At 49.1% G+C, this 25118-nt stretch overlaps 6 protein-coding genes across 6 annotated transcripts; 4 read left to right on the top strand and 2 right to left on the bottom strand.

Annotated features, from left to right (window-relative positions):
• The first annotated feature begins 160 nt into the window (after positions 1-160).
• On the top strand, positions 161-708 carry H257_10772 (hypothetical protein). The gene has a single exon (XM_009837424.1). The coding sequence runs from the start codon at positions 202-204 to the stop codon at positions 667-669; it is 468 nt and encodes a 155-aa protein (XP_009835726.1). The 5' UTR covers positions 161-201; the 3' UTR covers positions 670-708.
• H257_10771 (hypothetical protein) lies at positions 685-3185 on the bottom strand. Its single transcript, XM_009837423.1, has 4 exons — positions 2776-3185; positions 2486-2727; positions 2331-2391; positions 685-2263 (listed from the first exon to the last, which is right to left on the bottom strand). The coding sequence occupies exons 1-4, from the start codon at positions 3160-3162 to the stop codon at positions 743-745; spliced, it is 2211 nt and encodes a 736-aa protein (XP_009835725.1). The 5' UTR covers positions 3163-3185; the 3' UTR covers positions 685-742.
• A 7049-nt stretch (positions 3186-10234) lies between these two features.
• H257_10770 (hypothetical protein) lies at positions 10235-11450 on the top strand (the record flags this gene model as incomplete). Its single annotated transcript, XM_009837422.1, has 3 exons — positions 10235-10430; positions 10505-10665; positions 11126-11450. 3 exons carry the CDS (start codon positions 10235-10237, stop codon positions 11369-11371), a joined length of 603 nt encoding a protein of 200 aa, XP_009835724.1. The 3' UTR covers positions 11372-11450.
• On the bottom strand, positions 11110-13137 carry H257_10769 (hypothetical protein). The gene is made up of 7 exons (XM_009837421.1): positions 12959-13137; positions 12684-12887; positions 12502-12624; positions 12237-12444; positions 12075-12181; positions 11883-12018; positions 11110-11819 (listed from the first exon to the last, which is right to left on the bottom strand). The coding sequence occupies exons 1-7, from the start codon at positions 13072-13074 to the stop codon at positions 11460-11462; spliced, it is 1254 nt and encodes a 417-aa protein (XP_009835723.1). The 5' UTR covers positions 13075-13137; the 3' UTR covers positions 11110-11459.
• Positions 13138-16342: 3205 nt separating this feature from the next.
• H257_10768 (hypothetical protein) lies at positions 16343-17257 on the top strand (the record flags this gene model as incomplete). Its single annotated transcript, XM_009837420.1, has 1 exon — positions 16343-17257. The coding sequence occupies one exon, from the start codon at positions 16343-16345 to the stop codon at positions 17255-17257; it is 915 nt and encodes a 304-aa protein (XP_009835722.1).
• A 5394-nt stretch (positions 17258-22651) lies between these two features.
• H257_10767 (hypothetical protein) lies at positions 22652-24566 on the top strand (the record flags this gene model as incomplete). Its single annotated transcript, XM_009837419.1, has 5 exons — positions 22652-22815; positions 23374-23404; positions 23466-23617; positions 24221-24282; positions 24388-24566. 5 exons carry the CDS (start codon positions 22652-22654, stop codon positions 24564-24566), a joined length of 588 nt encoding a protein of 195 aa, XP_009835721.1.
• Between the last annotated feature and the right edge of the window lie 552 nt (positions 24567-25118).

Genomic DNA, 25118 nt, shown 5'->3' with positions numbered 1-25118 from the left:
TGGCTCAATATTATCCGGTTAACCCGACGATTTGGGAAGCGTCCTGTCGATTGGCTATATTTTAGCCAATGATACTTCACTGTGCCTAGTATCTACTAGTAGTAGTCAGTAGTACTAATGGCGCTTAGTAGTAGCTGGTGACAAGAACGATGACACATCACCGATACGTATACCTTGTGGTCATTCTCGAATTGACTGATCATGACTGACTACACTGCGCGCCTCGCTGAACTCGGCTACGTCCTTCCCGCCGTGTCGCCTCCCAAGGGCAACTATAAGCTCCTCACCCGCGTCGGCAACTTGATCTATACGGCCGGACACATCCCCACGCCCGCCAACGGCGCGTTGATCACCGGCAAGGTCGGCGTCGACCTCACAACCGAGCAAGCGTACGATGCCGCGCACGTCGTGGCCCTCGCGCTCCTCGCAACCCTGCAACACGAGTTGGGCGACTTGAACAAGATCAAGCAAATCGTCAAGTTGACCGGGTTCGTCAACGCCGTCGACGGGTTCGCCGCGCAGCCCACCGTCATCAACGGCGCGTCCGACACGTTTGCCAAGGTATTTGGCGACCACGGCGTCGGCGCCCGCTCCGCCGTGGGCACCAACGGCCTCCCGTTGAACGTCCCCGTGGAAATCGAAGCGATTGTCGAAGTCCACGATGCGTAGAGCCAACAAAATGATATATACCACCACAAATACACCCCCTTTCTTTGTATATAATAATCTCGTTGGATTCGTCTTAGCCATCCTGTTTCCACTTCCCCGACGGCCACCGGCCCCCCGTCATGCGCCGCTTCAATGACGGCGACGTCCAATCCATCTCCGCCTCTTCCTTCTCGTCGGCATGCCCCATCCTCACCGTAGTCGGCTCCGGCACCCGATACAGCACATTCGTCTCTTGGAGCGTCTCGGCCAACGTGTCGCCCACTGGCTTCGTCGAGCCCTTAGCTACTTCGTCCACGTCAAATGCCCGCGAGACGCCGCAGTAGGCCACCACCACGTCGTTGTTCCAGTGCTGCTTGTAGTGTCCATTGTGCTTGATGCGGTACCTTCCCGGGGGCGTCGACGGTGGAATGTGCCACACAATCGTCACCAACGACGCCGACAGCCCACTTCGTTTCCAGTGGAAAAACGTCTGCGGGTCGCTGTCGTCGGCATGCAGTACCCACACACCCCCACTGCCACTTCCGCACCCACACCCGGCAAAGGACCGCCACCGCTGGATCTCCAAGAATGTACTTTGAACGCGCAGGTCGTTCTTGGGATGGCCAGCACAAAACACAGCTTGCGCTATGTCCCCTGGCCCCAACGACTGCCTCTCTTCGTCCACGACGACCTGGCCAAACCTCCAGCTAGCGCCCCCCGCGCTGTCGTGGAGCACGGGCGTGTGCCAGTTGGACGTGCTAACCTTGTGCGGCTGGGGGGCCGACGGCGGCAACGTTCGTAAACGGAGGGCAGTCGCGAGCTCGTCAAACTGCTGCTGTGTGGCCACCAGTTGGTTGGGTCCAAAGTGCGTAGACGCCCCTTCGTACCGCTGGATCGCATACTCTTCGCGCGTCGTCATGTACCCGCAGTAGGCATTCGCAAGTCCCGCCAGCACCACCGTGTTGGCAGTCGGCAGCTCCAACGCGGCGGCAATCGACCGCCGCAGCCGCCGTCCGGCCATCGTCGTCGTTTCAAACGGCATCGCCGCCAGCACCAACGACGGCCCGAGCACGACCAGCTGCAGCGGCAGGATCGAAGGCGACATGCCCGTGGACGCCGTCGGGAAGATGATGGGCTTCTCCTTCTGCATCGACTGCGTCTGTGGCATGAGTGTGAACCAGCATTTGGCGCCCCACTGCAGCCCCTCCGGGATCAGCCGTACGCCGCGGCCGTCGAAGTGCGTCCCGCTCAGCATCGATACCCCAATGCACCCGGACGACGTCGACGGCGAGCACTCCTTGTGAACGTGCCACTTGGTGCCCAGGGCTATCGAGTTGTAGTCGACATATTGATGCACACATCGGATGGCGGACGTGGCCTCGGGCGCCGCCGTCGCCGCCGACATGTACAGGTGCCGCGCCGTTTCCAGCTGCGCCTCGGCGACGATCTCCATGCGCTCTAAGTCGTGGTGCTCGTTGGCGGACGTGCGGGGCCCAAAGATATTGGGGCTCACATCGCCTTCGTTGCTCTGGGCAAATGCCGCTACAAAGCAGCGCGGCCGGTCCATCAAATGGACGGTACCCCGTTCCCGCTCAAATTCGTACGACGCGTAGCCCTGTACATATGAAAAGTTAACAGCAAATAATATATATATATATATATATGTGTGTGGACGGACATACCTTGTTGTCACCCGTGATCAACGTAAACCAACTGCCCATGCTGGTGGGATGCACAGCAAACCTAATGACGGATCAGAGATTAGAAACTTGAAGTATAGATATAGGAAAACGAGGAAATAAATATATGTATGTGCAAGGCAAGGGTTGGATAGTACCAGTTGATCATGCCGATAGGAAACCCGTCCGTTCCGTCGAGCCGCCACAGCGTCATCTCCTTGTCCGTGTTGTGTGCGTATTGTTGCCGTTCCTCGATGGGGTTGGCATTGTACGCTTCGACCGATCGGTTGATGGATGCACCCAGGCAATCGCCGCGTGCGACGCGAATCACGCCGGGCTGGAGGTTGCGGTAGGCGCGCACGATGGACTTCACGATGCCGGCCACGACGCACTCGAAATTCTACAACTCTCATGAAGGGTGTTCGAAGGGAATGATGCTTCGTCGTACCTGCTTGTCAAACCCCTTTAATGGAGGATGCATGCTATACAGCGGGTATTCGGACAACCCACCTGGCGCGCAATGCGTGTGCGTCGCGCTCAGCATGACGTTGTGTGTCTGAAACGTCGAGGACGGGAACACGTCGTCGTGCGCTTGCAGTCGCGCGATCACAGACTGCGTGATCAACTCGGAGATGCACCCAGTGTCGACACTGACGAAGGCAAAGTGCTTGGTCTCGTCATCGGCAACCGAAGTGCTGTCGTCGTGGAACACGAACGCTCGCGAACGAAGGCGCATGTGGATACCAGTGGTCGCTTGGTGGATCTGTGCATACCCAAACATGCCAGCCTCTGCGGCAGGGCCGGTGATATCGTACATGGCGGCCCCAAGGCGCATCCTCTTTGGTTCAACTGGTCCACTTCACGAGTGCAATTATCAATACCTTGGTCTTTTGGCTCGGCAAGTAGCCAATCAACGACGGAGGTTTTCGAAACGGCGCTTCGTCCCACACTTGTGTTTTTATGCTGGATATACTACAGCTTACTATGTGAAATTAAATTCGTATATTAATATTCCGAAACGCTTCTTGATCGGTTGACATACGTTCTTCTGTCGGTAGGTGTGCAAAATGAATCATGCTGAACAGCAGCCTGATAGGGTCGATCGTACATCGCGAGACGTCAGTTGGCGACCACCCTATCACCTACGCATCAGTGTTCACGGTACGACAGTATGGATAGGACGGTACACTGAATCTACTCATAGTGTACCGTACACTGTACCGTACACTTTTCTACCTGGAAACCAATGTAGTACAATAAAATTATGTACGCCACGGTTGAAAGTCACACTCCATCAAGCCTGTGATAGATCTGGAAACAATCAAGCTTGGCCAGCAGTAGAACGGACTCCAGTTTAGGTGACTACACGCGTGTACCGCCATCATCGCGGATCGTTGAGTCTTCCTGTTACTAGTATTCAGTTTGAATAGTAGTACAATGTATTATTAATACTTGCTGTTTTCCTTATATTAACCTCAGTACTACTGGTACTACTAACAGTAAGTTACTCGGTCTACTCCTAGAATGGTCACATTTGCTTTGTGGCTCAAATGTCCCTCGTTTGACTTGATTAAAGTAGGAGCATGTCTCATCAGGAAATGTCGTCCATCCATCCTAGCTGGTTAAGATACACATCGCAACGAACGAACTGGTGTTCTCACCTCCATATTTGTTTGAAAATACGCTGTTCGCTATTGCGAGGCGAGTGATACCAGTGGTAACAATCCTTCACTCAACGTGACATAAGTTTCCCCATTCAAATTCGTATTTGAGCGCACCACACATTGAGTGGTCTAATATCCCTTGAGAGTGAAATTCCACCGCCAAAGCGAGCTGAGGATGCTCAGCTGCTGTTATTGTAAACACGAAGTCAATAGCAACATAAATATACGCATTTCACGATGTTAACGTGGATTTTGCGAGGCTGGTGGGTGCTTCCCCCCGCCAAACTCCTCGAGCGCGGTTGAAACCAAAAGTCAACTCCAAGCGCGTGGATCCCCTCGAGCGAGCAACGCTTGGCAGTGCCGACACCCTGTTGCCGCGAGAGGGGTACCATATAGGAACAAGGGTAGCAAACTCATCATTTGACCAAGAACCCTGTACAGGCATAGTTACGCCTGCTATTGGACGACTCAGTGTAGCACTGCGGGAGGAAGCGTAGGTAGTTAAAGGTAAAATGCACAATGAATCAACTGAGGATCTACTAAGATCTCCTTAGTCCTCATCCCTATGAAATCTTCTTAGTCTACCTCACTACTTCTACACTAATATGTACTTTTGAATACAATGGATGCGGGTGCGGTTGAGACATTGGGGGACTTCACTAGGCTAGCGATTCTAAGCTATACATGCCCTTGAGACTAATCTCCAGGCAAGCATAAGGTAGGGTGCGTGATGAGCCAGGCACCTTAGGAGCTGGGTGCGGGCAAGGTGGTGGCAAGGCGTGACCCCCACCTGTCACATCGCTATATTCTCCTCCTGACGTCTTGCTACGCCTTGACTCTAAGTCCTGCAAGAGTTGCTTGAAGTGCACAACGTGCTTGATGTCCTTCATCAATTCCCACGTGGCTTCGCTTTCGGGCTGTCCATGCCACTTGACCAAATATTCCAACTTGTGCCTCAACTGGCGCTTCTTGAGCAGTTTTTCGACAATGTACATTTCTTCGCCGGTGGATTCGTCTAGAACAACAGGAGTAGCTTTCGGGATAGGCCGGGAGGCAAACTTGGCTTTGTTGCGCTGGTAATGCTTAAGTCGATCAACGTTGAACACGTCATGCATACATGCATGACATCGAACGAGGCAACTTGAGGCGCATGGCGTTGTCATTGATGGTTTTGACGTTTTCAAAGGGACCGATGAATCGTGGAATCAGCTTGGGACGCTCGGACTTGTCGAGCATCTGGGCATGCTTTTGAGGCAGGTTGCGCGCCGCTAGCAACACATGATCGCCTTCCTTGAAGGTCACGTTCGAGCGGCACTTGTCATAATACTCCTTCTGACGTTGCTGGGCCTTCGTCAAATTCTCGTGAGCCATCCGAATGACTTCCTTTCGATATTCCGCAAAATTCTTGGCAGAGTCATTCTTGGGCAAGGAGCCGCTCATGGCAGGGTTACGCAACTTGCGACCTGTGTCGACTTCGAACGGCGTCAAGCCGGTTGATGCTTGGACCAATCCTTGGATGGCATACTCGATCCAAATGGTCGACCCAGTCTTGTCCTAGATACGACACCTGACATCTGAGCGCATCTTCGAGAGTTCGATTCTGACGCTCAGTCGCTCTATCGGCTTGAGCTTTGCCAGCGGTTTGGTCATGGCTTGGCGGATACCCATAATCTCCATGAGGGACTTCCAAAACGTGCTTGTAAACTTGGGGCCACAGTCGCTGATGATCATTGCTGGTACTCCATGGTGGCGAACAACATGTTCGAAGAATTCCTTCGCGGTTTGGGGTGCGTCGACATATGATCTCGTCGGGATGTACTTCGACCGCTTGGAGAGCTTGTCTACCACGACCAAAATGGCATCATAGCCTTTTGACACGGGAAAACCGGTGATCCAATCCTCTGAAACAGTTTGCCAACACTCTTCCGCCGCGGGAATGGGAATCATCTTGCCATTTGCACGCAGACTGATCGTCTTGTATCGACTGCATGTTTCGCAAGTCGCGACGTATAACTTCACGTCTTCGGCAAGACTGTTCCAGTAGTACCACTGCACTACACTTAACATTGTATCGAGTTCCAGGGTGCGCAGCAGTGCTTGATTCGTGCGCGTGAGATAAAATCTCGGTGCATAGCACGTCATCGTTGGGGACACATAGCTTCTAAAATTGGCCTTGGCTTCGCAGAAAGCATAGTCCTTCCTTCCACTTGAAGGCTTCACTTTTCTTCGACTTTGTCCCTGGGTCCTTTGCGTATGCCTTCACAAAACGTTCCTTGGCTTTGGTGTCCATCTCGATGGTGCTAAAGAACACTTGCTTCGAGTGGTTCACCGTTAGGCGTTGAGGCACTAGCACTCAGTTTTGCTCCTCCAACTCCTCCCCCAAAAAGGAGAGTCGACAATGACGGCGATGTCACGAGTTGTGTAGGTAGAGAGAGTCGAGGCATGGACAAGAAGTCAATTGATGCGTGCCGCGACTGAGGCACAGTGGATACCACACGCGTGGATGGAGAGCTGGTGCACAGTGGAGGTGACCTGTGGAGGCCGAGACAAGGCATCAGCTACCACATTTAACTTGCCGGGGCGGTGATGGAGGGCAAAGTCGAAACAACAGAAAAATCAAGCCAACGCGTCAACTTGGGCGTAAGGACCGGCGTTGTCATGAACCACTTGCAGCAGGAGTTGTCGGGGTATACATCGAACCGATTGCCATGCAGGTAATGGCGTCACTTGCCCAGAGCCAACTTAATGGCGTACAGTTTTTTTTCGTGCGCGGGCCAATTCTGTTCGTGAGGACCGAGGCGCTTGGACATGAAAGCAACGGGCCGATCACTGCCGTCGCCGTCGAGCTGGGAAATGACTGCACCACAGCAGAAACCAGAGGCGCCGGTGGTAACCACAAATGGCTTGTTGTAATGAGGCAATTGCAAAACAGGGGCTTGCTGCAACGTGAACTTGATTGTCAAAAACGCTCGACGCTCGTCTTCGCTCCAGCGCCACTTGGCTCCTTTCTTCAGCAATCCACTAAGGGGACGGACGAGCTCCGCGAAGTCGGGGATGAACTTGCGGTAGGTAGGAACTGGCAAGACTGACAAAACTCATGACGTATTTTCTCGACTGAGGCCCCGGCTACTTTTCGATAGCACGGACTTTGGACTGGTCAACGTCGAGGCCATCTTTTGAAATGGTGTGACCCAAAACGTTGACAGAGTCGACACCAAACGAGCACTTGGAAGGACGCACATATAGCTTCTCGGTGCGAAGGACAGTGCAAATTGAACGCAAATGATCAGCGTGCTCTTCGACGCATAAGGCGCGACCAAATGCCTGGCATGCCTGCCATACCCATTGGGGCCACTACCCATTCATAAACATCACGATGGGTTTTGATGGAGGTGTACTTCCGCGCTGATGGCATCACGAGCATTTGGTGGTAGCCATACACTAGTCGATCTTCGTAAAGACTCGGCATCCGTGCATGCGGTCAAACAGGTCTTCAATGTTGGGATCTTTGGCACAATGAATGGACTGAGAGTTGACATGGCGGTAATCCAACACCCATCGTATAGGGGTGTCGGGCGTGGCGGTACGAAGCCACTCACAGCATGAAAGCATCTGGCCATCATCACCTCGCTTGGGAACACCGAAGATGTTGAATACAGTCGCTGTTCGAGAGCTCGATCCAGCCCTTTTGCAACAGATCGTCGACGAACGTGTCCAAAGAACCTGCTTCCACCTTGGACAATCGAAACGGGGTCGGTGCTGGGGTCTCGCGTCAGGCTTCATTATCAAATCGAACTCAATCCCACGCGGCAGTGGTAACGTGTTGGGTAACTTGTCGGGAAACACGTCACGAAATTCATCCACGACCCTGGCCACGAGCGGGTGTAACTTCTGCTGAGGTTCTGTTTTCGTCGTGACTTTGATCATTCATCTTTAGATTCGTGCAGGCTCGACTTCACTTGAGTTGGCGTTGAGGATTTGGTGGGTACGCCAGTCGATGACAGGGTTGCAACGAAAGAACCAGGGTTTCCCCAATATGACGTCAAAGTCCTTCCCGAGATCCCACTGGGTAAGTATAACATCCGGGAACGTCCATTGACCAAAGCAAAGTGTGCCAGATACTTCCTTCACTTTCTTGATGACAGGGCAGTGTCCATCGAAGCATTCTGTTTCTGTTTGAACTTCCTTGGAACGGATCACTGTCTTGGCCAAACCTGGGTGGCAAAGCAAGTTCGAGGCACCAAAGTCGATCAGGATGTGAACGCTTGTGCTGTCGAGTGCGCCGTGAACTATCATCAACTTGTTTTCACGCGCTGGCACTGCTTGCTCGGCGGTATTGATGTTAAGTGACTCCTCCTCCGCGGAGTATTGCTGGACGAGGCCCATGGTTGTTGCCTAGGATCACTTCGTCTACGTCATCTTCGCTGTCTTCTGTGTTGCTGTTGACTTCGGTTACTTGGGCATTGTGCTGACGACTTGGTGTATTGCGCTGGGGTCGCTGAGGCCGGTTGGTATGTCTTGAGATGTTGTTGCGCTGGGGTTGGGCTTGGCTTCTTCCTTGATTGTTCCGGGGTGGAGAGCTGCAGTCGCTGATTCTGTGACCCATGCGTCTGCAGTTGTAACAGGGGCCTACTTGACGTTGTCCACGGTGTTGTACTTGGCCGTTGTCTACTTCCATTTCGTCATCTTGGTGCTGGCGTGGAGGATACGTATGCGGTGGGCGACTTCCTTGGTGTCGGTTGTTGAACTGAAGGCGGCGATCTTGAAATCCTTGATGCGGGCGGCGATCGTGGCGATGAAAGCGGTCGCGGTCTCTGGCGTAACCACCGTTAAGGGTCGAGTTGTGGGAGTGCTCAAAGTCCAGGGCATCTTGGATCGCGAGAGTCACAGTCTCACAACGACGATACTGCAACTCCTCACGGGTACTGGTTCGCAGACCACGTTGGAACCAGGACACCTTGTCGCCCTCGGTCATGTCGCACACTTGCGTACAGATTCGTCGGAACTTGGCAGCATACTAGGTCAAGCTCGCACACTTGGATTGCTTCAATTCGTATAGCTGATCACGCAACCGATCTTGTAAATCGTCGGGTTCAAACTCGGCTCGCAGCTCTTCTTCTAGTTCAATGAGGGTGCTTGAGACTCACCGCGCGAAAGCCGTTCGTGGTACCAGGCTGCGGCAAGGCCACAGAAATTTGACACCATCATGGCAATGCATCGCTTTTGAGTCCCATCGTTTTCTTGGGAATCCACGTTCTTTGCCTTGAAAATGTCGTAACTTGGTGGATATATAGACTAATACTTTCGTCATTCGTCCATAATACTTGGGCATTCTTAATCCTTCAACTATAAGCTCTGTTTGTCGTGTCGTTCGTTCCATGTGTTGATTGGCCATACGCTCGCTCGCTTCCACTTGAGCGGCTTGGGTGCGGGTAAGTATTTCCAACAGCTGTTCATGTCGCTGAAAAGATTCTGCCATTGTGTGCAAAAATTCATCCATCTTGTAATTCTGGTGAAATTGAATTTCTCTACTTCGAACTTCGATCTTACTCTTGCTTCAGTCTTGATCTTGCGGGCCTTGTAGTACACTTGGATCTTCCGGTCGAGGACTTCTTCAATCAGTTCTTCGATTTGGTCGTTCCGGTGGAACAATATGTCTGTGATCTCTTGAATAGCGTTGCGCGAGTCGGAGTTCTGGGCACGCAACTTGTTGATAACCACGCGTTGGTGACGGGTCAACACGCAAAGGTCTTGGCGTAGCTTACCGGCAGATCCGGATAGTCGAATAATTCGCCGATGTCTTTCGTGGCCGCGAGTTGGGGCTTGCGGGTCTTGCTACGGGGCGTACACTACTGTAGCAGATCACTCAGAACGTGTATGGATTTTGTTGCTGAGACTATCACCAGGTAACTGGTAGCAAAGACCACGTTTTGAAAACCTTTGGCGATGTGCTTTCTCTGCAAACGACCACACCACCGTCTCAGAAGACTGGCTACGTACGGCGGTTTGACGGGGCATGAGGCGAGAGAACCAGGAAGTGCTACCACTTCTAGCACTGTGGAAGAAAACGTAGGTAGTTGAGGGCAAAATGCACAATGAATTAACAGAGGATCTACTAAGATATCCTTAATCCTCATCCCTATGAAATCTTCTTAGTCCAAGCGCGTGCCCCCCCTCTCCGACGAGGAGCGAGGCCTTCGCGCCGCTGACCGTGCCGAGAAGAGAGCGGATGCTCGACGCCTGATGCAGCAGCGTCCGCTGCGGCGCGTCCAGATCGAATCCAAGCCCTACGGCTTCACGAAGGCCGACTTGAAGCTGGTCGACCCTCCGACGCCTGCTCAGCGCGACCAGCAGGGCCTCTTGCGCATAGCGGAGCGACAGGCTCGCACCTTGCGACTACAGACCCTGCATGGAGTGGCCTTTCAGCCCACAACAGAAAGTGGAACAATTCCAACCGCGTGACCTCACAAGCAGTTGTTGTCGCGCGACCCCGAGTTGAGCCACCTATGGCAGGATCGGGACCCCAAGTTGTGCCTATCATAGCAGTGCCGCGTCCCCGGGTGCCCTACCTCGTGCACATGTATATCTGGAACGGCAGCACCAATCTCCACTCGAAGGCCCATCCTTTTTGTTGCTGGATACCCGTCCGCGTCGTGGCCGTCCGCGTCGTGGTGGTCCACCTGGCCTCGCGATGGATGCTTCTTTTTAGCCACACGTGTGGCAATTTCATAACATTTAACAAAGACCGCTATATTTTACAAGTTGTCATAGTTGGAAGTCACATACTTCGATATATGGCTTGTGCATGCATTGGGGTCACAATCCACTTGCTTGCAGCAGTGCATGTCGAAGCTTGTCATAGGGGCTCAGTGTACTATGCCTGACATATGCACCACCATTCCCTTCCATTCGATATCATCCTACGAGTCTACTAAAACGGTATGCGCGAAGTTAGGTTCCGGCGACGCTTGGTCCAGACAAATGTCAATGCGAGCAAGAGCGTCCCAAATGAAAAGCCCGACAGATGGGTATCCGGATACTCAATAATACCGCAATATTTAATACTCCTGAGTTGTATGGGAATCTGGAGTACGCGTTGATGATTGGTCAAATCAATCCTTTGGTGTTGGGTAGCAGAATCGCCCTTTACCAACAACGACCGCCGCCGCTACGATGGGAAACATACTGCATTACGGCCCTGTGAAGAAGCAGATCAAGGTGCGCAGCAACCAGGTGATCAAGTTCATCAAGCCGATCGTTCACTACGGCTTCCTGCCCCTTGTCATTTACCTCGGATTGAACACGGAACCTCAAGCTGACCTGTTGATGGTGCTGCTGCCATGGGTCCAGCCCGATGCTCCTGCCGGTGCCGAGTTTTAGACAGCCTAGCGACACACCCAACAACACCACCCCCGCCTTATAATTCCAACGAATCATCAATCCATGTTATGTATATATCCGTCGTCGTCTAACACTTCCAGATGCGGCACGTGTTGTCCTTGGATCCAGTGATGATTGTATCGCCCTCGTAGTTGAACGCGCAACTAAAGATTTCGTCCGTGTGGCCTTCCAGCATTTGCAAACAGTCGCCGGTCTCGACTTCCCACAGCCGCGCCACCTTGTCGCTGCTCGCCGTGAGCACCTTGGACCCTTGGGGGTTGAACGCGACTTTGGAGATTTCGGCTTCGTGGCCGATGAGGATGGCTTGGCACGCCCCCGTCATGGTGTTGTAGATGCGAGATGTGCCGTCCGCCGACGCCGTCACGAGCTTGGACCCCGTCGAGTTGAAGCTCACGTCCAGGATTTCGTCGTTGTGCCCGCGCAACGTCTACAAACAATCGACACACACACACCATTGCAACCGTGTCACATGTCGCCATCTCGTTCGTACCTGCACGTTCTGACCGCTCGCAACGTCCCAGATCTTGCACGTGCGGTCAATGGAGCCACTGATGCACAACTCGCCCGTGTAGCTAAATTGGGTGCTCGAGATCTCCCCGTGGTGCCCCGCCAGCGTGTGGATGCATCTACAATGCAACAATAACCGATAACGTCATCGCATACTCCACATCGTGTGTCGTACCGGCCACTGCGGACGTCCCACACCTTGACCGTATGGTCGAACGACCCGGTGATGATCTTGTCGCCTTGCGCGTCAAAGTTCAAGCTCACGATTTCAGCCGTGTGGCCCTAACGTTACCACCAACGTCACTCCGTACATCCATGATCCCACATCAAATCGTACCAGCAACGTGTGCAGCTCCTGGCCAGACTCGACGTCCCATAGCTTGGCGGTGTTGTCCATGGACCCTGTGGCGATGACCGTGCCCTGGGGATTGAATGACAGACACACGATCTCGGTCGAGTGGCCGCGGTACGTGTGGTACAGCTGCCCCGTGTCCGCATTCCACAGCTTGCACGTTTTGTCAAAAGACCCAGTGATGATCTTGTCGCTACATGGTGTTCGGTTCACACTGGACAGGACGACGAGGGCGGACGGATGGACTCACCCGTAGGGGTTGTTGAACGCAATGGCGTACACGACGTTCTTGTGGCCTTCGAGCGTCAGCAGCTCGTCGCCGCTCTGCGTGTCCCATACTTTGCACGTGCGATCGTAGCTCCCCGTGATAAACCTGGCACACAACCCTCAACTAAGTCGACAACGACGCCACGCAGAGAGATGGAAGTATACTTGTCGCCTGATTTGTTGAACGCGCAGTTGGTCAAGGGCAGGATGTGCGCGCGAAGGATCTTGAACAGGTAAAAGTCGCTGTTGTCGTTCACTTCGAGCTTTTCAATGAGCTTGTATATTAGCCGCCGAAGTTGGGGCTTGCGGGACTCGGAGATGAGAGGTTCCTCAAACACGATTTGGTTCACGAGGACCTCGATGTCTGACCTACAAAGTTTGGCAAAGCATGAGCGACATGTAACCAGAGGTGCTACGGTAGTGGTGGCCACCGGACGTACTCGGCTGTGAGGTGCAGGAGGTCGATTTCCTTCATTTCTCTCGTCGCATCACGCAGCTCATACTCGAGAATGATACCCGGAGGGTAGTAGCGCAAGAGGAATCGCTTTAGCTTCATAACTCGCGAGCCGGTGGCGCTCCGAGGTCAAAAGATCTTGTGATGCCAATATTGGCCTAACAACCAAATCTTTGCATTAAAATATAGTTGTTGTACTGGGTGTTTGTATGCAGTACGAATATTAATTCCCGCGACTTTTCGCGACAGCAACCCGACAAACCGGATAATATCCGGATCACCAATGTTCGACTGACCAACCGTTGTGGCGGTTTCGTCGCAGATGTTCGAAATGTGAAACGCTGACGCGCCAAATTCGATTTCTTCACAGTGTCAACTCATGGCCTCATGCGGTCCAGCTCAAGTAGAGACCGGTACTTGGATCATTGAAGCAACGTTAGCAGGTCACTCTTGTGGTCTCTTGTCCTCTCAAAGGAATTGAAGTGTCGTGGTTAAATCGTCGCTGGGCATTGCGTTGTAAATTATCGACAAAGTTGGCCCCTTTCGTACCTCACTATGTACAATATATACTACCGACAGTGAGGGATTGTTATCGAGTAGTATGCTCGAAGTTGCGGTGGTTTCTGATTGATGGTTCAACAGCATGCGGAACCAATCGCTCAATTTTGACGATCTTTTGGTCAGCTTGGCATCTTGTCTGATTCATTCCATCCAAGAAAGCCGGCACAGTGCAGGTGCTATTTATGTTCGATACCTGTATGTTTCGACATACGTGAATCTTGACATGACATTTGCTGCTCACACCGACTTCGACCTTCCAGCCAGTTTGTTGATTTGGAATCTCACTTGTCCAACCTACACAGCAGCCTGGCACTTGTACGTTGGTTGCATTCTGGCTGGTACTGACCATACGTAGGTGCATTGACAAAGAGTGGGACTGTTTGTCGTGTTGTGTGGCTAGGAGAAATGAGTGGAGAAGATTCTCAGAAGATTGACCAAACCATCCATTATTGAAGCGTACATTGAACATTGTCGTTAGTACCGGTATAGCTGTAGTAAATGTCGAAAGTAATAAAGCATAATGGTAAAGATTGTTCAAACCGCGACCCTAGAACCTGGCGTCGTCGGAGTACCAGTCATCGCAATGCTCTCAAAAATCTGGATCGCGCTGGCGCAAAATTGCACGGCGGCATGAGAAATGATCCAACGCTTTGTGATTGGACAGGGGCACGAACGGCCTGCGCTGTAACGTTAGTTGCATGTCATTGATTCAGTTCGAATACCACTTCCATCAAACGATGACTCGAATCTATCCAACCATACATCACATTAGCAGCAACTCTACACTTTCTCTGACTGTATATACTCCACCCGCACTGCCAACCATGTACTGTACTAACGTAAACATGCAAAAGTTGCGCCATTTTTCGCATGCCGATTTAGCGATAACCAGGCGCCCCCAGCGAATGACGCGACCAGACGAATTCTCATTGGCCAAACGCGTACGTATGTATGCGGGGGGAGGCAGTACAGAGAACCACGTAGGATTTGGCGCAGTGTTGCACTCGAGTATATATGAAATAAAGTATGCCCGCTGAAAGTGATGGCTACAGTATTTTTTTATAAAAATATGCAAATGAAACTCATTGTTATTATTTCATGATTGGATATATTTTAACCAATCCTTGAGAACCAACCATAAAAAATATTAACGTGTCGAAGTGCAATTTATGACGTGATCGACGTCCATGCTGCATTGACTCGACCTTGCTGCATGGCGGGTATCGGGTGTCCTCACGTAGTTTCACTCACTTCATAGGCAAATCACATTCCGTTGATGCACCATACTACTCACCTGTTAGATCCTAAATGTACCAGGCAGCATCATCATCCACCACCATGAAGTGATGTCAAAAGATAAAGGAGTTCGTCGCTGTGGTTGTAGGTGGTGTTGGCATTGTAGTCGCTCATGGCTTCATGGGTTTCGAGTGCTCAATACACTGAAGTAACGGTATACTAGTAACAATAGTGTGTATGCGATGCTGGCACTCACGCCCAGGTTCGACCTTAACTTACCGAAATCCCAACCTTCGTCGTAGTAGCTGCGACCGCGCGATCTCGCTTTCTACAGCATCCCTCATAGCGTTACAGTAGATTGTAAACCAAACTTTCTCAGTCAATCACCCTGATGACATCAATCGAAAGCCGCACCAGCCCACCCTCGAGGCGCGAAGGTGTCTTACCTGATGATACCTATGGACTCACTGACACGCTGACTTTTGAACATTACTGGAGTAATGAAGAATAATTTTGTATCAACCAATAAGATTGCATAATTCAACAACTTATTTGGCCAGTCATAACGTAGTATTATACTCTGATACTATACTCTGATACGTACTCTGATACTATAGGTTAAAATGAGTTACTTTGATCACGCTTATATTTAAATTAATACTAGTATTGGTAGTAATAGTACTACGCTGCGCGAGTTCCTACGTGGTTCTCTGTACCGGTATATACAGGTACGCTTGGATAATACTACCAGGGTAGTGTACTGTATGCATAAGGCGGGAATAATCACACTTTGATCTTTGTCTCATTCACTAGCTCTCACTGGCGGTAATTTCTGCGAGGCAAAGCACTTTCTCTGTCGCGGGTTACACTACACTGACCGAGAATAAACTGTTAGTAATTAATTCTACAAGTCTGCATTTCAGCAGCAATCGGCAACCAAATACTCAATACCCATGGCCTGACCTACGTATGTCATCAATTGATGATCAATTCATTCCACAGTGGAAGGCCCGTTATCCCTTGCCATCTACTAGGGGCATGGTGATGGTGAGAGGGCTCATTCATTCACTTCGGACGAAACTTTGTGGTAAAGTTGAAGTCCTCTTCAGTCCACAACAAATCTAACAAATATCTCACCAGTATATCTTTGACCGTATCCTTACTGTTACTGTATGCAGCTTTGCCTGTATAAACTCCCGAAATACACATGACAACAATAACTCTGACCGTCTTCGAAGGCAATTTCAAGGTAATACCTACACTCTGATTTGGGCAAATATTGGTGTCGAAATATATTTGCACACTGCTATAAATTCCCAGCTACGAGATCGCGAAGTAAAGGCAGTTCATGGATCACATACAAACCACAAGTGTAAGACTGCGTGGGTACGACCATCTGCGATCAAGGCAATGTGCAATGTGGTGGTTTTGTGGGTGCCACCGTAGATGACGGCAGTTGGAGCAGGTCGCGTTCATCGGAGGAAAACTTCTGCACTATCATGCGGTGGTACTATACTCATGCACGCGAGACTGTAATATGGAGATGATAGTTGCGTTCATTTTTACTCTTGCCATGAGTCCCGCATACACTCCCCACAGCGCCGAGTACCGGTACTCAGCCCACGAACCAACCCAGTCGCCCCGCGACAATGCTTCGCAGGTTGTGAGCTCGGCAGTAGCGCCCTTTCTTGCCAGTTTGTTCGAGATCCTCTCCAAGGAGGACGCACATATCATCGGGTGGAGCGACGACGGCAAGTCATTCGGCGTGTACAACTACGACGCGATGGAGCAGCACATTCTACCCACGTACTTTCGACACAACAAGTTCGCATCGTTCCAGCGCCAGCTCAACTACTTTGGGTTCCGAAAACTTCACAAAGCCAAAGACTCGGACCACCATTCCGTGTACTGTCAGCCGTATTTCCTTCGCCACGACCCATCCCGCATGCTTCATATCAAACGCAAGACTCACCGCATCAAGTCCAACACGCCTCGCCGAGCCATTTTGGGCTCGATCAACGATGGGTACCCTTACCAGTATCGGATGCACAACCCCGATTCCCCCGCCTATTACAGCCCCCCCCTCACCGCGGAGTCGTCGCCCAGCATGTATACTACCCATGATGTGTATTCTTGCTCTACTCCCACTCCTTTTGCCCCCGCTTCAGCAGCATGTGCATTACCGCAAGTCACTTCCTCGGATGCGTACGACCCCGTGCCCTTCTTCACCCCGTCCACAAGCGTGTTTATGAGTGTCCAATCACCCTCCTGCGCTTCCCAGCCCACGGCTGACCTGCAATACGACCCGTTCCTGTCGATGAAACGCTATGGAAATCACGTGAGCGTCTCCAACGTTGTCGTTTACACGTCCCCGGACGACGACACTTTATCATCCCTGCCGATCCCGTACTCGGATGTCCAACGAGACTCAGTCAAACTCACACGAGACGATTTGGACTTCCTGTACGACGATGCCTTGTGCATATAACCAACCTTCATATTATAATACTAACAATAAATAATCCCATCCTTTTTATAACCTTAACGATGGTCCTACGACGCTGAGTGACGGCGCGGGAATAAATTTTCAAATCAGCCAATAATAATCATCGATATCGTTACCTCGACTATGATTGGCGGAATTTTTCACAGCACAATTTAAACAACTTTCCACCCGCTACGTGATAACCTTGAATGTCAGTGCTACCTGCAGCCACAGTGCTGGCAACGAAGCCTCGACATAGACCGACGCTCACCCCAAAGCTCGATGTCGTACGCTTAGCTGAAGGCACGACTGTATTGCGCGGCTCCCTATCCGTCTGTTCAAGGGAGATAATGGGGGGGGAGTTGTGTATTCTATGGCTTGTGTTGGTAGTTCCATTGACCCATACCGTGTACTAGTACTTTTTTTCTTTACTTGAATAGAGTATTAAATTATAGTATAAGCAGTAATGTCACGGTGCAAATCCATCCAAAACAAATGATACAGTACAGTAATCCAAACTCAATTACTTGAGTAACCACAGTCCATGTGTCACAGCGATGTAATGCAATACTGTATGTGTAAAAGGCATTTTTATCACCTTGATCCCTTGTGATAATTAGTTTCCTGCAAGAACGAGGACATGAAAACCATAGATTGTCTTCCCAGTACTAATTTCTCTTTATATTCATATGCTTTGTAAGCTTATATTCAAAGCTCATTTTTTCATTCGATGCTTTATTATATTTTGGTTTTGTGATCCTTGGCCAATTCGAATCACCTCGCTGTCCAATCACAAGTCCTCACACGCCGTTACTAGTACTCAGCGTCGTTCCCTGTACTACTGTAGAGTACATAATGCCATAAAAATTGGTACTAATTAGGGTGCGCCCTCACTATACGTACCGGTATAATAATCACTGTACCAATTATACGTCCGTATAGTGTATATGTATTGCGACAGGTGATATTTCACAACCGGCCGACACTGGTTCTCAAAAGTTTGTAAATCCATTACGTCATACAAATTTGAAGTATACTCAACGTATTCACAAGTAAATATCAGTTATTACAAGAAAAGTATCAGTTATTACAGGAGTCGCAATCGATTAATCCGTCGCAATACATATACACTATGCTAACGTTAACTGTAATACTGTACTAGTACTATACTAACGTTAACTGTAAAGCTCACACAGTACATTACTACTACGTAGTATACAAAGATCAATTATACTTGATTTGACTACCGTATACCGGCACCGTTATGTACATCAATCACGAGGCCGAGTAACCGATAGATGTATTAATACGTACACCTGTACAATATGAAATGTCTTGGATGTGCTAATAACGCTACCGTTCCTTTGGTTTGCTGATCTCGATCTCAATCACATATAACTAGTACCAAGCGATACAAAGAGTTAATATAATTAGACATACCATGACGACGATTTTTCTGTTGCACAGCTACGGTAATTGCAGTGTTTGTAACCGAAGCCACTACGTACTGGTAACTGATTTACAAAAGGGCAATGAAAAAAGAGGCATCAAGAGAGCATTACGTAGAAGGGGGTTCGTTCCTTGGGCTGTGTCCAAGTCTATCGAGTGGTGCCGTAGCACTTTGTTTTGGACTCGGTGAGCACTGCACGGAAAAACACTAACGTTATCACAAGCTTTACCCGCGGCAAGTACACGAACGAGGGTAAAGCGGACGTTACGTTACCTTAAGCTTAAGTGACCAAAGTGAAAACTTCCCATTTCAAATTCCCGTGACACCAACTACGCTGTAGCCGATGTACGTTCCGGAGCACTTTGTATTGATTTCATGTATTGTAATTGGAATTTGCACGACCGCCATCGTACAGATACTGATTTGTCAAAATATTAAATTCCTTGGATATGATTGGCCAATTGATTTCATGTAAGCGTCGACCAAGACATTGCCCATGCTTACGAGTGCCAAGTCAAGGTGCATATCGCGGCCAGTACACCTAAGTGTATATATGTAGAAGTCATGTATCGAAGTCAATACCGCATATCTCTTCTGCGCTTACATAGAGCCTCCATTCTACGAATGATTACGGCACTATACTGCGTTTCTGTCTTTCGCACAAAGCCGCTTGCTTTCACGTAAAAGATGTAATCTTGCTCAAACTCCTACCGGTACAGTTTGCTCACACTTGCGTGGCCATATATCGGTAAATTAACGTTAGCGTGCATTGCGAGCTGCACGGTAAATGTCCACGATAGTGTTGTCGAACGAGTTTTCAACATCCACCTTTTATGTAGTAAGTATGTCACGAGTGTTGAGAGCATTCAGTTGTAGAGTCAGCCTTCAAATCGAGTTATCGTTCACGACAACCAAGTGAGGAAGGAACGGAGGATAAAGAGCAAGTAGAAATGCAAAGTGTATCAAAACAGACATATTTTGGATGTCTAGTCTGCCGCCCTATTGCAGGCTAAGGTTATGCGCTTTCCTGCAATACTCTTATGTGGTTGCAGTATTGTTGAAAATGAAGTTAACTTATCACAACACATCGAGCTCGATGTACTACCGTTGCGACCACGAACACGCCAAAAAGCTTGCGATTTCGTCATGATTAGGGTCTGGGCAGTGCGTCTATATAAATCTCAATTCGGAGTCAAGCCGACCATGACATGGTTTCTATAGTCGGAAGATTAATAGCGTAAAACTGTGCTGTGGATGTTTAGTTAGTATGTACTCTCTTCCAAATTATCAGTACTGTAAACCCAGAGTATTTACAGAGCACACTACTAAATTCATACCGACCTGTCATTTCAACGACATACATACCGGTATATATACTATACTTCACCACATCACGTTACTGAAACAAGTTCCATCAGTCGCATGGCATTTCTATCTCCAAATTGTCGTGGCTGGATGGAGTTTGACCACCTTTGTGGTTTTGCACATTATAGCCAATAGAAATGCTTAGCTTACAGCCTGACGGGCGTCGTGCAAATTCGATTTATACCACGTCAAATTCAAATATCTTGATATTTGTATTTAGGGGTTCATAATTTCTCGATGGAAACGGAATTTGCCCGACGCTCGTCGTGCACGAAACCTTATAACCGGATGCCGGTCGTGTAAAAACCGTATTATGTGCATCGATGCAAATAACTACTATTAATACTACTACGTAGTAACCGATTTCATATATTCTAGAATATACGACTATAGTTAAATCAAGTGATCTGCAAAGTGAAAAAACCATACACTATACAGAACTTCGTATAATGAAGTGTATAATTTATACACAAACTGTATAGTAAATAATTACTATACGTATATGAGCCCTACTGTATAGTAAATAATTACTATACGTATATGAGCCCTAGTGCTAATACCCCGTGTCTGTACATACAGTATTGATTTGCCTCCGCATGAAAACTCTAGACAGAATAATTCTCTCATTAAAAAAAGTTCCACAGTTATTTTACTGCTAACCATCTTAAAACTCGAGACACTTTTGAGATAACAAGCCTCCTATCTCAACGGGTCCCGAGATTCGGAAAGTTTTGATTTCCAATTTATAGAGGTTTATAAATTATTACACGAAATTGGGCTATCTTTGAGATACAAATCTCTAACTCAAAAGTGATAAACATCATTTTCGGCTGTGTGAGGTTGTGAAATTAAGAGGTGGAAGCGACAACTTTCCAACGAGCAATTTTGGGCACGGCAGTACGGATACCGAACGATTCGAGTTTACTGAGATTATTAATGAGATACACGCCCATAAGCAGTACTATTAACAGTACTATGAAACTGCAAGGCGTTACACTTGGAGAGTTTTGGTCAAGTAGAGAGTTTGGTTATAAAGTCCAGTTATATTATACTTCGAAGTATTAATACACAGTTGTACCTACAAGTCACACAAGCAAAACACATGTCGTGAATTATCAAATTTACAGTTAAGGTACTGTTAGATATGCGGTGGGACCAATTCCCGTTTTTATTTAAAGCCATTATTGTATTGTCGATTTGCTGGGAATTTCCGGATATGGAGAGGCTCAGCGCGACGGCGTTTGATTGGTTAGTCTGTGAGTTCGGCAGTTTCGCATTTACGCGCCATTTCCAAACGCACGCCCTTCTGGCTGCTCGTCGATACCCATGAGCGCCATTGAGTCTGTTGTCTTCCACCGACACGACAGCTCCAACACTGTGATGCACTTCCTCTACGGCTACTACTTCATTGGGATGAAGAAGTCTCGTTTGGCAGTCATATATGGGAAGGACGAGAAAAATATTGATTTTACTCCACGACGCACCATCACAGACGAACGTTGCCAACCATACAGCGGACGTGTCGCGCTGACCGACAGTCTCTTTATCCATAGGCTCAAGTGTGAGCTCGTACAACAAAGTTGAGTGCGCCCCCACCTCTGGTTGTGGGCTTGGACGTAGGCTTTGTGAGGATATCGTGTTCGTCGCGAGTGTCTGCAAGGTCCATGGGTGAAGTGCTCCTTTTTAATATCCAATCAGAGCCCATCACCCCATCACACCTTGTTTCTTACACACGATTGGCTATAACGCTGACAGAAGTGGTTACAATTTTGAACTGTTTGGATGCTTGAATATTGTAGAGCTTTGTGTGATGCTGCTCCGAAATTGTGCACTGATGACTGCACTCCAACTATATCCAATGTGGTTCTCCCCTTACAGCTAACATTATGTTGTGCGCTCGGTGGGTCGCAATGTCGTGGTGGCTCTGGTGGGCCAACACGGTGGCGCAACCATGTGATCATAACGGCAGGGAGGTGTACGGCACCTACACGGGCTGGATGGTGGAATGAGGGATGACCAATTTCATTGGATTAGTCGGCAAGTGGTGAAATGAGACCTGTTAGAATTGACCGAGTCCTGAATATCTTATCACATGATCTCGCTCTCATACACAGCCTACATAGTTATCTCAATGCTCCTTGCATCAACCGCAATCACAGTAGAAAATATCGCAACAGGGCGTGATAAATCTACGCAGTGATTTCACGGCATCTGATTGGACAAAATTGGACAATTTTGACCTGCCTTGCGAATTCCAAAAACAGACAGACACATGAAAAATAGAAATAAACAACAATACAAACTTGAAGATATATTTAATTGAAACTATACAATTTCAGAATTATGTTCAGTGGATTTCGCGAGATTTGCGCATATTTGGAACTCGTACATATCTTGAATTGAAAAAAGAGGATATTTGAAATTGTTGGCATTGACAGAGAACACAATTCAACAAAAGAAAGTCAACACCTTCAGTATGAATACACCGCAACAAGTAGTAATGTAACGAAGGACTTTTGTAATATTCGTTATGAAAGGAAAGTGCATGACTGGCCTTGGAAACCACGCGTCGATTCCACTTCATGGCAACACCAACGAAGGCAGGCAAGTCCGCCAAGTGGACGGACGAACTGGACGCTGAGTTTGTGGTTTTGTATGCCGAAGCAGCAGCCAAGAGCAAATACGTTGCAAGTGGTGGAAAGCAGCTCAAATCCAAGGGATGGCTCCGATCTCCTCATGCGCCTTGGTAGGCGTGGCAGCATCAGAAACGCGAGCCAACTGCTGTCAAGACGGAAAAGGCTGAAGGAAGATTACATTGATTACAAATGGCCTGTTCAATGATTCACAAGTAAATACTTGAAAGCAAAGTATTACCTTGAAGTTATAAAAGCAAGGTGATCTAATTTCGTCGATTTCGGAGAAAACACTTTTTCCCTATCTGTAGACTGGGTGGAGACAACTTCGTGGAAGACCGGCGAGGTCATGAAGTAGTCCAATGGGTCATTCACCGTTGAAGCGTTGGGGTGTAGCAATTGTAGAGACATACGAAACATCGAATAGATTCAAACTCACGTTGTGTTAGTTGAGTTACTCTATCTGTAGGACGTTCGGAAAGGCGTGGCTACGAAGGCAAGGAGTGGCTTGCATCTAACGTAGCACACCTCGGCAACTGGCACCAAAGCGCTAGCTACAGAGGAGCGTGTTTATACTAGTACTTACCTGGTGCTAGTACTTATTAATACCTTGTGCTCATAAGATATCGCTGATCAGCCACTGGTACAATTCTGGCCGGATATACTGCTAGGCGCGGCCGACTAAGCTGCGACGTGCTTTTTGTACTTCCTAGAATTATCTACATGTGATGGTGTAAGAGGTTCTATATCACTATGCATAAAGGTGGAGGTTGTCTTTGACTTGTTCGCTTCCATCGCGCCTCTGGTTGACCTCCACATCTTGTGGGTCATCCTTCACGTGTCCTTCCTCCATGCCCCATTTCAAGTACCGGGCGAAAAAGGGTTGTTCCAAGTCAACCTATCTGGCAAATCACGGTCGATGATTCGAATCCCCAAGATGGACCCATCAGATAGTTACTATCACTAAGTTCCGGAGTTTTCCTCAGCTCTATAAACCTTCAGAAGTTATTTTATAGATACTATTGTGCTTTGCATTTGTCATGAGGACACCCAGGGCAGAGGCGCGTTGGAGTCGATTCGTAAGAATACGACAGAGGGATACAAAAACATCATCAACAACAACAGGGCTACCGGCAGCGCGCTTAGTGGAGACATAGTTCGTCACAACTTCCCAGAGCTCTTTGTCGTTAATAAAGGTGCCAGACATGGCACACAGAGACTGGTAGTTCCAGATGTGGGTGACGTAGTCGATAGACGAGATCGCCGACGCATCCAAAAAATTCGAAGGAAGGCGGGGTCATAGACACGCGGTAACGCTTGACGAGGTGAGTGAGCTCAACAGCCAGAGTGTCCATACAACTGAGAGTTCGAAGGTGGTTGGCAATGACGGTAGGATTGTTGTCCATAAGGTTAGACTCGAAACGAACCTTAAGAAGCTCAAAGAGCGAGTAGGGATACACCGTCGTTTGGAAGAGGCGGCGAAGTTAACTGAAATGGCAGACAATGTTTGGGCGGCAGAGCGCTGAGCTGCGAACTTCATGCCCGCCTCAACGTTGATCGCTTTGGCCTGATTGGCGGCTGTGCGCACTTCGAATTCCGCCAAACACAAATTGCGATCATACTCAAATAAAGAATTGTCTACAACATAGAATTCCCAGTTGTCGATCTCATCCAGTTCGAGGTAGGCCTTGCCGAACTTGAGAGCTTCGAGCCGGTTGCCACGTGGAACATGGTTGGGCTCGATGAAGAATCCCGCCAGATCACGCGTCGTCGCCTGGGACAACGAATTCCGTTTTCCACGGAGTCTAGGCCAGAGGCCGCGATTCATCAAGTGGTGTGCCAACGAAGGGATGCGCAGAGTTAGGAAGGAGGCTCATTATTGTCAAGTGGACCAGGATAGAGGTAGCATTGGGGAAGGGGGCGAGAGCGTGAGGAACACAAAGAACACTTGTCTGGTGGGGGGAAAAACTGAAAGCGACGATTATCCGACTGCTTTCAGCCAACCAAAGAGAACACCATATATAATATCCTTATCCGGTGTTTTGTGCCGTTGGAGCAAAAAATCTGCCAGAGCACAAAATCCGGATACAATCCGGATGTGCCAAAGAGGCCAAAGCAGGCAGGCCAAAGTGCCCTTTCTTGATAGCATTTGTTTTGGCGTCAGCTTTACGTGGCTAAAAGAGTGGTACTTCTGCTGTAACTGTGTTAGAGACTGTTCGGGGAAAATACTGAGACAAAAAATTCAACCAGGACGAAATCATAACCGGATTTTTTATCCGGTGTCATTGTGCGGATGCCCATTTCGTGTGCAGGGAAGAGTTCTGATTTACTCGTGGTTTTGTCATGGTGAGTGGTGGTGCGTGTGGCTGTCCAGTTGGCGGTGGCAACGGTGCGTGTGGCTGTTTCGCTGATGGTG

Source organism: Aphanomyces astaci (genome assembly GCF_000520075.1).
Source record: "Aphanomyces astaci strain APO3 unplaced genomic scaffold supercont1.30, whole genome shotgun sequence".
Classification (NCBI taxonomy): Eukaryota; Oomycota; class Saprolegniomycetes; order Saprolegniales; family Verrucalvaceae; genus Aphanomyces; species Aphanomyces astaci.
Note: the sequence above shows the minus strand (reverse complement) of the source record. Positions and strands in the feature narration are given on the sequence as shown.